General features: G+C 35.9%; 1 protein-coding gene across 6 annotated transcripts in view; it reads left to right on the top strand.

Annotated features, from left to right (window-relative positions):
* LOC123874104 (zinc finger and BTB domain-containing protein 7A-like) overlaps positions 1-16,818 on the top strand; it is a 45,525-nt gene that overhangs the window by 14,038 nt on the left and 14,669 nt on the right. For all 6 annotated transcript variants that reach the window (XM_045919287.1, XM_045919289.1, XM_045919288.1 and 3 more), the window contains exons 4-5: positions 11,510-11,696; positions 13,628-13,831. In XM_045919287.1, coding sequence (XP_045775243.1) covers positions 11,510-11,696; positions 13,628-13,831 — 391 coding nt within the window. The remainder of the gene's footprint in view (positions 1-11,509; positions 11,697-13,627; positions 13,832-16,818) is intronic.

Below are 16,818 nucleotides of genomic sequence, written 5' to 3'. Positions count from 1 at the left end.
CATTAACTTATGTGTCCGGCCGCGATCAGTGTTTCACTAGACTAGAATCGAAATCTGATCATCCCGACCCCATGCAGTCTTATCTATCCTACCCCTAGAGTATTTTCGTGAAGAAGAAAATCGGTCTGTTCGGTCCGTCGCGTCGTCGTTAGATTTCATAAACTATGCTCAGTATTCTATGATCTCACTAGGTTTGTTTAGTGAAATGATCTAATGGAGTAGTCGTTTTAATATTTCCCAGGAGTTAGCCATATCTCTGATGGATATGGCTCCCGGTTTATGCCATTTCGCTGCGACATAGTATATATACTCGTACCTAGATAGCTGTATGTAACCAACTAAATAGACCTACAAACAATAGTTTATAGTTTTATACTTTTAATAAAAAAATTAAAGTAAATCTTTGTTTAATATTATAAGCCTGTTTAATATGCTAACGATTATCAAAAACATGTAAGTAGGTATATAAAGGGTCGTTACACGTTACGTAAGCACTTTCGGAGGTGAATTTTCCTTATTCATGCTGGCAACCGGCAGAAAAAATCTTACGTAGTAGGATACAAGTTTAAAAAATAACGCAAACTTTTTAAAATTATTATTCATTTTCCATCCTCCGCCCGTTTTGTTTTGGGGTGTGGAGGGGTGGCATTGCAATTTTCTTATTTTCCTTACTAAGAGAAGATGGGGGTGGTTTGGAGACTACCAAGCTATGGAAGAATCAATTTGTTAGTACTTAAACTACAAAGTAGAAATCCAGCAAGTATTGATTAGATGAACTACCTAGCGGTTTTGTATCTGAGAGGCCCTGAGTCCCGTACAAGCTGAGTGGCCTATCTATTTGAGGGCTTACACTCCTGTGTATTAAAAAAAAATGTCCATGTAATTAATAATAATTAGGTCATTTTTGTGCGGAAGCTGCGTCGAACAAATATATTATATTTTTATTTCAAAGTCACAAGTAATCTGGCATGTTAGGAATTACATTTATAACATAGATATATATGACCTCTCTCTTCTCACGTCAGGAACTTGGCGATGAAAATGCTATATCACTGTACACAACGGTCACCGACCTAGCTAAAGATCATTTAACTAACAAAATTCTATTCGCTATAGGTACCTACCTACTAATGGACTACATTATGAGTTATGACAATAGTCTGAATTATTTATTATATTCGATACTCGTATGTTTTAAATGTCTACCCCCTTACTAATTGTTATTAAAATATGTTACTATATAGCGATTGCGACATAATGTAAATCCATATCTGTGGATTGCATTGTTAAGCTGCGTACAGACCGGCCCAACGAACGCCCTACGATGGATATTTATCGTTCGCTAGCGTTGGCTTCCGCCCGCTCGTTGGAGTTCGTTAATACGTCCAAATATATATCGGAGACTAACATTAAAGTGGCCATTATTTAAAGCACCATCTGTTATGAAATGGTTGTACTATACTGAATTGTAGAGCGACATCTGTTTGCGGACTCAGGTTTAGTTCATTCGATCGTTCAATGGTCGGTAAACCTGGGTGGGGTTGGTGCGACGGGGGGGCAGGTTATCATTCGACGGTTCGTTTAAGTGTTGTCCTAAGGACAACAGGACAGTTCTCATGGAGCCTCCGTAGAGCATAGTGAGTAAACTATCATCACCACGTCGCACCAAACCCATCAGTTCGCAGAGTGGTGAGTGCATTGTGCGCCTAGTTATTACAATGGGTTTGAAAAGGGACAAAAGTGTTAACCGTGTCAATAACTGTGCGTTAGTGACTCTACAGAGTGTATTCGTGTGTGCGATAAATCTCGTAATCAGTTTCTCGCGATTGTATGTTCGCCTACCCACAACTAAGTAATAAAAAAAGTGAAAAATATGCCCACGATAACCTGATAACACCCTCGGCCTCCGTTATCAGAAGTGGGATGCCCTAGGGCTCCAGAGAAGTCTGATGATTAATTTAGTGAGTCACTAGTCTTAGAAAGCTAAAAGAATTTAATCAAGGTAATTAAAAGTACCCTCTGCATTGAAAATAATAATGAGAAGACAGCGGTGTGTCTTACGTGGTTGTTTATTTTAAAATGATTTGGTTATCGCTTGCAAAAACTGGCTCTTACTACCGATATTACCTCGCGGAACATGTTGCAACAGGAATTGAAGGTGTTTTTCTATTTTGAAACGTAAACAAAGCAATATAGAACCACCGTCGTTTTGTGGGAATAACCGATTTAATTCTACAACGTTGAAAGTTTTTCGAGCTAATTTAGACGAGAGTTTTCTATCAAGTAAATCAGTGACTCTGTTTTGTGATGTGATGTGATTGTGATGTGTTAATGCGAAATATCGCATGTCGAGTCAGTGTTCGTCATCGATTGGCGGTGTAGTGCGGGCAATGGTAGCGACAGCGCGTATGGCAAAAGCGCGCATGGTAACAATGCGCATGGCAACAGCGCGCATGGTAAACGCGCACATAGCTACAGCGCTATGATGCTGCGGGTTACGGCAGTGGTGTCGGAGCGTCAGAGCGGCGACGCATGGATGCACGTAAGATTCGCCTGGTTACCAGGCGATGAATCAGGTTGGTCGTTTTCATTTTGTTATGATTCTGATACCAAGTGTTCTATTATCAAGAAAGGATTGCAAATGGATTACAATAACGCAAACCTGGCGTTATAATAGTGGTCAATATTACCGGTTAGTTATTAGAAATTCAAGTGATGATAGTAAATTGCAAATTTAAAGTAAGGTTACGATTGATGGAGTTAGTTTAGAAATTTGGTTTCATGAACTCGTCTGATACAATTAGTTTTGACATTTTGATATCATGAAAGGTCGTGATATTTTACGTACGTAGTTTTTCAATTACGATAACTGCGGGTACCTACTTTTTTATTTTAAAATTCAAGATTGTTGGTGAATGTAGTATTTCTAATTCGAATATTGATTTTAAGAATTGAGACACGGATAACTGAGTATAGATCGCGATTATTTCCATTGCTTGATGAATATCAGATGCTTTTGTCAGAGGATTACCGCGTTCAAGGACGACCGAAAACTTAAATTTCATTTAGTAGATCCTAGTAAAACGGTTTAAAACGTGGTCTCTGTCGCCTTTCACTTGATGAACGACAATTAAGTTCGTGAGAAAATTAATGAAATGTTGTGATCGACAGTGGAATATGACTGTGGTAGATGATTCTAGTAGAGTCTGGCGATCTCTTGTTTGCAAACGCGGCGTAGTGTAGAGATGCGCAGTGTGGTATGGCGATCTCTTTTGTGGACGCGTGGCGTAGTGTAGAGATCCGTTACGGCGATGCGCAGTGTAGTATGGCGATCTCTTGTGTGGACGCGTGGCGTAGTGTAGAGATCCCTTATGGCGAAACGCAGTGTAATATGGCAATCTCATGTGTGCATGCGTGGCGTAGCGTAGCGATTCGTTGTGGCAGTGCGCAGTGTAGTGTAGCATGTTTATCGTCACTCGATGGAGGTGGCATGAGTTACTACTTCTAGTAACGACTATCGTCACTTGATATAGGTGGCATGATTACCGTCACTCGATGGAGGTGGCAAGAGTTATTACTTCTGGTAATGACTACCGTCACTCGATGGAGGTGGCATGAGTTACTACTTTTAGTAACGACTACCGTCACTCGATGGAGGTGGCATGAGTTACTACTTCTAGTAACGACTACCGTCACTCGATGGAGGTGGCATGAGTTACTATCGCTCGATTTAGGTGATAGTAACGACAAGTTTATCGTCACTCGATTTAGGTGGCATGAGTTACTATTGCTCGATTTAGGCAATAGTAACGACAAGTTTATCGTCACCCGATTTAGGTGGCATGAGTTACTATCGCTCGATTTAGGTGATAGTAACGACAAGTTTATCGTCACTCGATTTAGGTGGCATGAGTTACTATTGCTCGATTTAGGTGATAGTAACGACAAGTTTATCGTCACCCGATTTAGGTGGCATGAGTTACTATTGCTCGATTTAGGTGATAGTAACGACTAGTTTATCGTCAATCGATTTAGGTGATAGTAACGACAAGTTTATCGTCACTCGATGTAGGTGGCATGAATTACTAGCGCTCGATTTAGGTGATAGTTTTGCTGACTAAGACACGTGATACTATTCACTATTGGGATGGTCTTCACTAATGAGATAGAGTTGATTTCTTATCCAACCATGCTGTAGAGAATTAAAAAAAAATCGTATTGTAGCTGTAGCAGTATGATGTCAACAATGAACTTGTTGTTTAGCACTAGCGTTGTACTTTGTTACGTAATGAACTCTTTTACTAAAAGTTAATCAGGAAAAGCCGAGCCTTTGATTATAGCAAGTTTTCTCTTTTACACGAGCATCACACAGGGACGTGTGACATGTCAGTTCTGGCCGTATCGGAGACTAACATTAAAGTGGCCATTATTTAAAGCACCATCTGTTATGAAATGGTTGTACTATACTGAATTGTAGAGCGACATCTGTTTGCGGACTCAGGTTTAGTTCATTCGATCGTTCAATGGTCGGTAAACCTGGGTGGGGTTGGTGCGACGGGGGGGCAGGTTATCATTCGACGGTTCGTTTAAGTGTTGTCCTAAGGACAACAGGACAGTTCTCATGGAGCCTCCGTAGAGCATAGTGAGTAAACTATCATCACCACGTCGCACCAAACCCATCAGTTCGCAGAGTGGTGTGTGCATTGTGCGCCTAGTTATTACAATGGGTTTGAAAAGGGACAAAAGTGTTAACCGTGTCAATAACTGTGCGTTAGTGACTCTACAGAGTGTATTCGTGTGTGCGATAAATCTCGTAATCAGTTTCTCGCGATTGTATGTTCGCCTACCCACAACTAAGTAATAAAAAAAGTGAAAAATATGCCCACGATAACCTGATAACACCCTCGGCCTCCGTTATATATTTAGTGCTCGAACGAACGTTCGTTGGCACTTGATTCCGGTTCTTTTCTCTTTCATTCGCAATTTAATCATGGACGACGACGACATCATTATAATTGCTAGTTTTATATACCAAAACGAGTTAGCAAGAACAAGAAAAAATAAACGTAAGCGAAGATGGTGGACAACCACATATTTTAAGAATAGGACTGTATATAGTGGAAGTAAAATGAGCGTTCGTTCGTTGGCCTTCGGCGACCGTCCAAACAGAGTTCGATCAAATAGCTCGATTTCTTTGATGTTACCGCCACGCTTCGGATCGCCGGCACACGCCAACGAGCGATCGTTGGCATTCGCTAAGCCGTCCAGATTGCAGCAACGAAGGTCAACGAAACCTGTTCGTTGGCGTTCGTTTGGCCGGTCTGTACGCAGCATTACACAATGTTTTGTCTTCTTCTTTTGAATGTGAAATTACTGATGACAGAAAAATACGTGTATATCTGACATCTGAGAATTCTGAGAGTATGTGTGTCAAGACGCAAAAATTTGAAGAAACACGATCTTGTAAAAAGATCGTTATCTTTGTAGTCGGTTCCGGTAATTATAACTAACATCTGATGATAATCGTTAAAAGTGGTATAAAATGGTTCGTTCCTAAAATTTTATTGTAATGCTTTTCTGCGCCGACCGTCGTAAAATGTCCCAAAGCACTTAGAAGTTCCGACAACAAAACAATGTTCTTTTACTACCTAAAGCACTAAATATGAAGGTATCTATCTACAATCTACATGGCCATAACTACCGATCTTTTTCAGATTGATTACTTGTTAGTACAACGTAACCTTCAACTGACTTTCGTAAAGCATTCTTATGGGTATAACTATGAAATCAGGGTTTGGATCAAGGGTTCTACAACCTTTTGCTTTGATTTGGACTTTTGGACTCATTAGCTGGGCTTTGATCCAGACCAGTTTTGGGCATGTTGCCCACAAATGGTTCCCTTGAATCGAGGGTTCTATATCTAATTAATATGGATTTTCCTTGACTTGATCGAGTGGTCTGTACTCTGAGCAAACCTATTTTGGGCAATTGCCTCCAAATCATGTTGTTGAGCCGCGGGCTCTACACCAAAGCATGGGTTTTGCGGTTGACTTGGTCGTTATGTCTGAATTTTGTGTCAGACCAGTTTTGGGCATTTTGGTTAAATGGCTAAATGATCCCGTTGGGTCGCAGGCTGTAAACAAAATCTGGACATTGCTTGACTTGACGAGCGGTTTAGGTTCTGACCCAAACCCGTTTCAGGAGTTTTATTCTCAAAGTATCTTGTAGGGCCCAGGCACGTTTCTACAACCTAATATAGAGTTTTTCTGTGTGAATGATGTATCATAGCCAGACCTGTTTTGAGTATTTCATCCTCAAATGGTTCCTTCCGGTTTTAATTGTTGTTTGATATCATCCAATTGTCTCAGACTGTGAGATCTATGAAGAATAGAAAAGCTCAAATTAAAACGATAGGTACAGATTTTTCAGCGATATAACGCTGTCTCGATTTAACAGTGTCTTATGTGTGAGCAAATTTAAAGCAAGATGCGTTCTGTAGATCTGAGAATGAGTTTCAGTCTGCCCCTTTAACGGCACCTGCTCTCTGGGTTTGTTAAGACTTGGACAGCTTATATTCATGTATGATGGCCTGCCTAGCCTGTCAGAAATTGTATGTAAGCACATTATAGATTAAACGAAAATCGCTTTGTTAAAAGTAGAGTAGGTGCAATCAAGATAATTATTTGAAGTACAAATTACCAAGAGTTACACGAATATGTACCTTGTAGGTAATTTAAAAAAGATTTCTGTACCATTGTGTAATAGTAATATTCCTACGGTGTATAAGTTGTTATACACGTATACAATGGCCAGTAAAATACCGTTAACGGAAGTTACGTCATGCATAACAAAGATTTCGTGATTTTCTGCCGTCTGCCCCGTATCAAAAATAGATCTAATGTATCATTTATGGTAATTATGAAAAAGAAAAATTACGTATCTAGGTCTATCCCCTGACTGAGACGGCTCGTGGGGTGGGGTTCTGGTTCCGGGAAAGAGACTGAGGCGTTGAATTCCTTGATTTTTACGTCAACTGTCATCCTACCATAACAAAAAACTGGTCAAGAGCGAGTCGGACTCAAACACGAAGGGTTCCTTACCATTTTACAAGAAATAACACTTAATTTTTAGGGTTCCCGTACCTACCTCTAAAAAATGTGATCATGAACAAATAATTAGTACTCGTATGTTCAATTTTCAAAGTAAGATAACTTGGCCAAGTAGGCTATCATATGAAAGGGCTGTACCTACCTGTGCATTCTAAGACAGATTTTTATTTATTTTTATGCAAAATAGTTTTTAATTTAACGTACTAAATTTCGGAAAAAATACCCAAGTACGGGACCCTCGGTGCGCAAGCCTGACTTGCACTTGGTCGGTTTTTTGTCATGTAACCTCAAATTCACCGTTTTCGGATTTTTCGATTTACTTGTGCTATAAGACGCTACCTACCAAATGTCATGATTCTAGGTTAACGGAAAATAGGTACCCTATTAGGTAATGATTCAGACAAAAAAGTGATCTTATAAGGTTTCCTTTTTCTTCTCTACAGATACGGAACCATAAAAAACAAACATTAGAGTCTACAAAGCAAATAAAGGCCAAGTAGAGACGAGGCCAATTTGAGACCACACACGTATTTATTTGTTGTTTTAATTTTTTTAGTGGTCTTCAAATAACAATTTTTTTCTTTTTTCTTATGTCTAATAGTCCAAACAGTTAGTTTGAGTCGGACTAAAGTCAGTTGTAATTGAAAATATAATTAACATAAATAAATGGAAATTACACTACTTACTTCCAAATACCTGCGTTAAAGCAATATTATTTACGTATATAATATAACTACTTCATCCTCGTACTATTTTGTTAGTGTTTTATCAGAATAATAATATTCGATTATATTTTCTTAGTATAAGTAAGAGTTCAAATAGGTAGGTACCAGGGTATGCATAATATGATGATTACAAATCCATTTCACACGCAAATTATTTTTACACGTATATTTCTAAGTTGAAGAATTATAATAATTTGCTATGATTATAGTTGAGTACATAAATTACTTCCGCGTGGAATTTTACTATAAAATAAAGATTTCACTTCCGTAACTGAATCGCTAGAACACACAATATGATTTAAGGTGATAATTAATTACGTGTAAGCGATATCTTTATAAAAAGAAAACTATTTATTACAGGATATGAATAAAATAACTTCTAAATTTATGTATTCTGGGCCGGTTTTGCGGTAGGTACATATTATGTGAATTATCGCAAAACCGGCCTAGGTTTAAATATCGACTTTTCTCGTATAGAAAAATTGTAGTGAAGAATCAATTAAGTATGAATTGATTCCCCAATCCTTTGGATCTAGAAAGCTGAAATGCAAGGAATAAGGTCGATTTTTTCTGAGAGAATAAACTTAGACTCCATTGCGCTGTCGGAGCGGAGCGGAGTAAGGAACAAAGAGGGTGTATACTCGTACTGTCGCGGAGCGAAGATGCGAGCGCTCGCTAGTAATCTAATACCACTGCCGTATTTTTTTCATCCCCCCTAGCACTAAAGTTATGATCAATTAATTATTTGCGATGAGCGAATGTCAGCCAATCGAAACGATCGTGATTTTCGTATTGAATTGCATCGTTTATTAAAATGAAAATTGAGCGTTAGATGGAGCAGTTTAGCACGTTCTGCGTAACACATACCAACTGAGGGAAATGGCAATGTCTTTTTTGATAACAACTCGTTGGAGTTGTCCACTCGACTCCAAAGGTGTGTGTTGCGCCTTACAAGACTTCAAGTACCTATCAGATAGGTACAATAATAAAATTATTTTCCCATATCGTGAGATCGTAGGAACATTTAAATAATAATGAAGCGACATCGTACTATGTGAACAAAATATATATACAATTCATTGCATGATACATAGATATAGACGAGTAAAAGTTTAGTAAAAAAACGTTTTCTATATTTTTAATTGATTCGTAATAGACGTCATGTAACGGTTCAACAATTGTTTTACATTTTATAACGTATAGTTGTAACGGTTCTATATACAAGGAACATAAAATGTGCATTATGTTTTTTGTTCTGTCACCCCTATTAATTAGTAGGGATGGGCTTTTTCATGAAATTAAGTAACTTTTTTTTTACTTATCCTGATACAAGTTAGCCCTTGACTGTAATCTCATCTGGTGGTAAGTGATGATGCAGTCTAAGATGAAGGCGGGCTAACCCGGAAGTGTGAGTTTTTATGAAACCTATTGGTTTTTATATGGCATCGTACTAAACGCTAAATCGCTTGGCGGCAATGCTTTACTGGTAGGGTGGTAACTAGCCACAGCCGAAGCCTCCCACCAGACCAGACCATAAATTTAGAAATTATAAGATTCCAAATAAACGTACAGTTCTAATATTTTGTATTGTTTAGTGAGTAAAGTATTTCGTACTGTTTAGTTGTTATTTAGTAGATATTTAATATGCATGACACATAGGTATTCTTCGAATAGATGCACGCGTAGGAGACCATTTACCATGCCATGTTTGTATATGTGTTCTCAGGGCGACCTGTAATTGCAAAACAATTTAAAAAAAGAATAATGGCTACAAAAAAATCTGAAAATACTTATTGAATGCCTATTAATTTTAATGTTTCCTACAAGTTAAAAATGCTCACCACTAGTCTCGTAATTAACGCTACAGTGTACAAAATGATACAAAAACTTGATTCTCATAACCATCGTACCATTGTTTATATTTTATTTTAAAAGTACACTTCTTTCTGAATTAATCTAAATACATAATATCATACAATCGTATGTACACACATTACTTTTTATATTAGATAGCGAAGGTATAAAATTGTATTCTTTAGCTTTTAATTGATACGCATACTTGTAATGCAACGGTTCATTTTATAACTATTAATAGTACAGTAAATATATTATTTATTTTAAATGTACGCTTATTTGTTAATAACATATTATGAATATCTTACAAATTGCATATATTCACATATTTTTAGTTTCATAACATAGATTCCTCCGTCATCAAGTCAGCGTTTGTAAGAGTCAAGTTCTTTTTACCAATAAAATAAAATTGTCTTAGTGCTTATTATTTGACTACATATTTTTATTAAGTATTCATATAAAAAATTGGAAACAAATGGGAAGATGGGCCTTGTCAGCTTGTCCGTAGGTATACAAATAGGTAGTTAAAAAATTATATACGAATATCTTCATCGAATATTTCCAACTAAGTATTCAAATCATTGCAGTCAACTTTCCGAAAAAATTCGTAATTCGCCAAATTATATTATGGCGATATCTCAAGAACTACATATAATAAACTCATTGGTATTGAAATATTTTCTTTAATAGATTATTCTTTAATTTACTTCAAGTGGTGGTAAATATGCTTGGTAACAATAAAATTATAGCATTCTTCTCGCTGTAAAGAAAATTTTATAATTATTTACTTTACAAAAAATTAATAAGTCCGTGTCCGTGGAGTAAATAGAAAAATATATTTGAATCATAAATTAAAAAGTGCTTTCCTGAGTTAGGTATAATCGATTCGCATTGTTATTATTGTAACGCTTCAACAGCGCTAATACAGTGTACGAAACAATGAAGCCTATAATAACGCACAATTAAAAATAAAGTAATTTCTAATGATAATAATTGTATATTTTTTGCAGTTACTGTACTCACAGCATTTCAACGCATTGTGATTTGTGTAAATGAATATTGCAGGCGCATTGTTTTAAAGTAAAAAAATCTTTTGTAGTCAATTAAATATAAATGAAATCTGTTTGAAACAATTCCTAAATAGTAACTACGATGTAGTAATTTAAATAAATATGTGATTCAAAGACGGTAATAAAAACCTAACCTAATCCAATCTAATATGAAGGTTGAAATAATAATTTTACAAATGTAATCGATATTTTCGTGGCGTGTGGAAGTCCCTACAAGAGACCTATGTCCAACAGTGGACATCTATCGGTTGTTGATGATGATGAAATAATAAAACATATAATTTACACACACTACTTAATTTACACAAAAAATATGTATGACGAACTTGTTAATTCGCTAACGACCATATTCTGTATTGTTTTTATAAGGTATAACATTAAAAAAAAAAACGGTTTTTTTTTGGTAATTAGTTGACAAAAATAAAGTTAACGACTTCAATATCTTAGGTTTTTATTTTTACTAGCATTTTAATCTAATTACTGTGCAAATCATGCCCGCCGCCAAGTGCCAAGGGACTGCATTTCTGCTCTGAACAGCCAGGCTGATCCTTTATACAAAAAAATGAGCCTGACCTTCTGTTACTAGATGAGGCAATTTATTGCCTCGTAACAGTTCTTTGGAACTGACTTAATTTCAATAGAATATGTAACAACAATTTTTATTTTTGGGGACTTAAATAACAAAAATTCGGTATATAACACTCCTCATTATATTATTCCTTACAGAAAGTAATTTTATCCGTTTTTCCAGATACACATGTACCAACAGTCAATGATGCGAGCCGAAGAGATCCGTCGGCGACGTCGCGAAGACATGCCCGGTACGCAGACCGCTGTGAACAACATCCTGGCGGCGGCTGCCAGGGAGATGGAAGAGGCCAGACACGCTGCAAGGACCGGGGACCGCGTCGTTGCCAGCATACAGACCGAGCACGAAGGTTGGTTGTGGTAAAGTTGCCAACACTCCTATATTAAGTACCTACTTAGATGTCTAAAGTGTTCGTAGTAAAACTAGCTCAGTAGAGAGATTGTGCCAAGTAACATATTAGCAATGACTGCCAGGGAGATGGAAGAAGCCAGACACGCTGCAAGGACCGGAGACTGTGTCGTTGCCAGCATACAGACAGAGCACGATGGTTGGTTGTGGTAAAGTTGCCAACACTCCTATATGAAGTACCTTCTTAGATGTCTAAAGCGTTCGTCGTGAAAGCAAGCTCAATAGAGAGATAGTGCCAAATAACATATTATCAACGGCTGCCAGGGAGATGGAAGAAGCCAGATACATTGCAAGGACCGGAGACCGCGTCGTTGCCAGCATACAGACCGAGCACGAAGGTTGGTTGTGGTAAAGTTGCCAACACTCCTATATGAAGTACCTACTTAAATGTCTAAAGTGTTTATCGTGAAAACAAGCTCAGTAGATAGGCTGTGCCAAATAACATATTAGCAACGGCTGCCATGGAGATGGAGGGAGTTATACCTACTAGTAAAGTAAGAATCGGTGACCAGGACCAGCATACAGAAATATGGACTGTTGTGCTACAGTTGCCAACACATGTAACAACAAGGGATCATGTGAAGCTTGATAATAAATAATCAGGATGAGCTTCTAGGGTCAATCTTCGTATTCTGTGAACTACAAAAAAAAACTGCGCTCGTTATTCTTGATAATTTTCGGCTTTGGTTTATGTAGATGTTCTCTAAAACTACTAAAGGTTTAACAGTACTGTATTATACTTAAAAAAATATATATTTTATTGGCGATTGTAATCACTGGGTCACGTGTAATTATGCAGTCAAATAATATTTATATGTACGTACATACATAATGTGTTTCGACCTTGTGTTACAATTATCGTAACGTTGATTAATTCTCTATATTTATTTTGCAATATTTATCTTTATTTTTTTTCGTTTATTTAATAATGTTTGTATTTCTTTGCCTGCAAATAATACATGGCAGTGACGTAATACATGCGGGCTTCTATCTTTCAATGTCGCAGCTAATTAAGAAGTTATTCGAATAATTGGGGGTTATAAATAACAAATAGGTATTTCTACAATTAAAATAAATTGACTCGACAATTTTGGCATCAGCGTTAATTTTACTGTTTTAGAAATGTGTTAACTAATAAAACTTTTCACTGCATTAAGCTATGTCAATCAAACTAAATCTGCTAGATTTTGTAAAGCTACAAAAATAATCACTTTTTATTGGTTTATCAATAATTCATAAATTCAAATCATACGTATACTTTATCTTTAACTTAAAAATATAAGTCATTAACATTCTAAAAGCAAAAAATCTGTCAGTCCTGTCACCAGAAGAGGCAATTAAACGTGGTAAAATATCTCGTGAATACTTCTATAAAGCTTCATAGGTCCAGGGTCTTTATGGCGAACGGAAAAAATGTAACTCTCGATAAGAGAGGCATATTTGCACTCCTTAGTGCTGGTCAATTGCGGAAAAGCTGCATCAATTATTGCTACAATCTAATTGTTGTGATTGGCTGAATTTGTGGTATTCTTGCAATGCAATAATAAGAGAGTGTCGGCCAATCAGTAGGGATTGCGATCGTCACACTGTAGCTATCAAACTACTGCGGAATGCTTCCAGGGACTCGAATAGTACAATGACAGCAGCTACAGTGTCACTATCGTAATCACCTTTGACTAGGCCAACACTCGCTTACTATTGGCTACAGTGCATTGTTGCAATAAGCATACCATATATTTAGACAATCACAACAATTGCGATTGTAATAAAGATTGAAGCAGGTTTTTCGGCTGGTTTTAGCCATTTCTGCAGTGGTTCCTGGTGTTAATGCTGTATTCCTGATAATAATTAACGTCTGCCATTTCGTTGTAGCCGCGTCGGCCGCTACTGCCTCAGAAGTGGTAGCAACAGCAGTGAAGCGCGACATGCCGGCCGAAGACGACAGGCCGAAAAAGCGCGTGTCCATCATGTCACCGGACGACGAGAAACTGCGCACAAAGAAGAAGACCATGACCGTACGCTTCCAAGACGACAACCCTAAGACTGAGGACGGCCCCAACAAAGTCACTTCACCGGGTAAGTGGTTTTTTTATATACGCCTTATTAGGTTGACATTTTCAGGGTTAAACTGGACTCTCATACATGAACTTTAACGTTCCTACTTCAAGCTTTACGCTTAACTTTATTAAGCGATAATGAAAGTGGCCGAAGATGATAAATAGGACAAAAAGCGTTTCCCATCATGTCACCGGACGGCGAGAAAAGAAAAAAAAAAGAAAAACACCAGTACCGTACGCTTCCAAGACGACAACGAAGACTTAGGACGACCCCAACAAAGTCACATCACATGTTTTTTTGCAAGGGGAGTTAAAAAGTATGTATTTCCAAAAATCATGCCCCAACCAACCATAACATTCGCTTACTCTTGTATCGATGTTCTTGATTTATCCATAGAACATGTTTACTATTATTTTTACTCTTAAATATTATTTTTCAACAAAAACGCTCCTTTAAAGTACCAAATGTCAGTGATAGTTTTTTTTTCTTATTTATCCAGTTGTTAGCTGTTGTTAATGAGGGTTCAAAGTTCATGAGCTCGAACACTGAATACAATTCTAAAATCATTTTCAATATAAACAACCTAAAACTGTGCTAAAATTCACTCCAGAGTTCGTGATTTCGATCAAAACGCCATAATTACAGCAAAGTTTCAACAGCATTTTTCAGTTTTTTTGTTTCTCTTTTAAAAATTAATTTCGTCAATTACCGCGTTTTGTTCGTCAGCTCCTTCAGTTGTAATTAGTCGTTGAATAAATCGTGTTAACTTTGGAACTACGTCATTCCAGGGGATGGCGATAAATACTTTGAAAACCACTGTGCTACATAATTTTTTTTAAATAATAATAATTAAATAAAAATATTTTTTTATTAATACCTGAACATAAATGTAGTGTAATAATTTTAAATATTTTATTATTTAAACTTCCGTTAGACACCCGGGTCGTTAGACGTAAATGCTAAAAGAATTCATTAAAGTTTGTTCACCTAAGTGGGTTACTTTCAATAAGTCAACAACAACGGAAATTTCCATGCAAAAATAGTTTTTTTATATTAATATACCTACACATTTTGTTTCATTTAATAGCTATTTTTTAATAATTTTTTTATGATATATTTTTCTCACACAAATTAAATTTAACCTTCACATACTGGTTTTAATTAAAGATAATTTGTAGATAATAATTTATCATATTGATTAATTATTTTATTGTAAGAAAAAGGTTTTTTGGCATGGTACTAGAGCCTAAGCAGTTAAATTATTTATTATTATTAAATTAATAATAATGAGACTTAAAAACTTAAAAATCATTTATTAAAATAGTCTTATAATCACTTTTATAATAAGGTAGTCTTCCATTTTTGTACATAATAATAAAATAAAAGTACTAACCCATTTATATGGAAATTCATTAACAAAACTTGTTTTTGATTAAAAAAATTATGTATTCTTCTTATTATCATACAATTCATATTTATATTCCTCCACCTTTATGAAGTAGGTACCTTTACAAAAATAAATTATTCTTATTAAGGTCTCGTTGTTGTCGATAAATAATATGTTTAAATGCCGGTATCGGCTTCCAAGTTGCAACAGGGTCATTTTTAGGTCAATACTTAAATACCTTTAAGAATTTTAATACATCGAATTAGGCATGGGTTATTAAAAAAAAATTCATTTAAAATATTCATGAAGAATATTTTAAATGAATTTTTTTCTGTAACAATAATAGAGTTTTAAAGAATAAAACTGACAAAAAGGAGAAGGGAAAGACCGTAAGAAAGGGCTCCGTACCACCGTACAAGAAATAACACTTTTTAATTTTTTAATTTTCACTTCGGCAATCATGAAATTTTTCATATTTGTCGTTATAGCGGCAATAGAAATACACATTCTGTGAAAATTTCAGATCTCTACCTATTATGGTGCACGAAATACAGCCCACTGACAGACAAACGGACGGACGGGTAGCTTTAACACATGCTGATTTGTCGAACGCTCCGTCCATAATTTACCTTTAGTCTGTGGCAAGAAATTTTAATTTAAGGAACCATATTGAAAATTATTAAAAATAGCCCCCAATCCCAAAAAGTAAAGTGTTTATTAAAAGGCCAATTTTAAACGGCTTATGCTCATAAATATGTATGAACGTTTCGAAAACTGGTATACTTATTGCTATAAAATAATAATATTTTTCAATAATACAAATGACAGAAATTGTTAACAAATGAACACAAAACAACTTCTCATAAATGAAATATGATTATTACTTATTAAATATTATAATAAATTGGAACCTTAATATTAATAAGACTTGTGAGTTGTGACTTGTGACCTATTTGGGGCTAGCAACTAAACACAATGGAACCACGTCATTATAATAATATTTTAATTTAATTACATACAGTTATGGTCAAGAAAATACATAGTTTCATAGAATATTACATTATTTTGAAGTTAATAAGGGAATTAAGATTTTAAAAGGCTCACAACTGTAGGCTAATAAAAAATACTGTATAGTATAGGACATTATTGGCACCAAGAACTTAAGTCATAAAAAGGTTTTTTCTTAAGAAATAAAAATATGTACCTGCCATTTGGAAGCATTACTTTTATGGATTCAGTCATTATGGAAGCCATTTTAAGTTCTTTAATCTTTTAAATTGAGTTATTTATAAAACAGCGTCATTACCCATTTCAACACGTTTTTTTAAAGGTTTTTGCTTTACTAGGATATTTCTACGGATCGTAATATTCTGTTCGAATATCGAACCCGTGACCTCCTATTAGGAGGACGTCCTACTCAATAGGCTATCAAGCTAACAATACATATAACTGCTAACCTAACCTAACCTAACCTAACCTAACCTAACCTAACCTAACCTAACCTAACCTAACCTAACCTAACCTAACCTAACCTAACCTAACCTAACCTAACCTAACCTAACCTAACCTAACCTAACCTATGTACCCGTTATAATACATAATTATGTCATTAAACCAC

This window comes from Maniola jurtina, chromosome 17 (genome assembly GCF_905333055.1).
Source record: "Maniola jurtina chromosome 17, ilManJurt1.1, whole genome shotgun sequence".
Lineage (NCBI taxonomy): Eukaryota > Metazoa > Arthropoda > Insecta > Lepidoptera > Nymphalidae > Maniola > Maniola jurtina.
The sequence above is the reverse complement of the archived record's forward strand: the minus strand, read 5'-3'. Positions and strand labels throughout refer to the sequence as shown.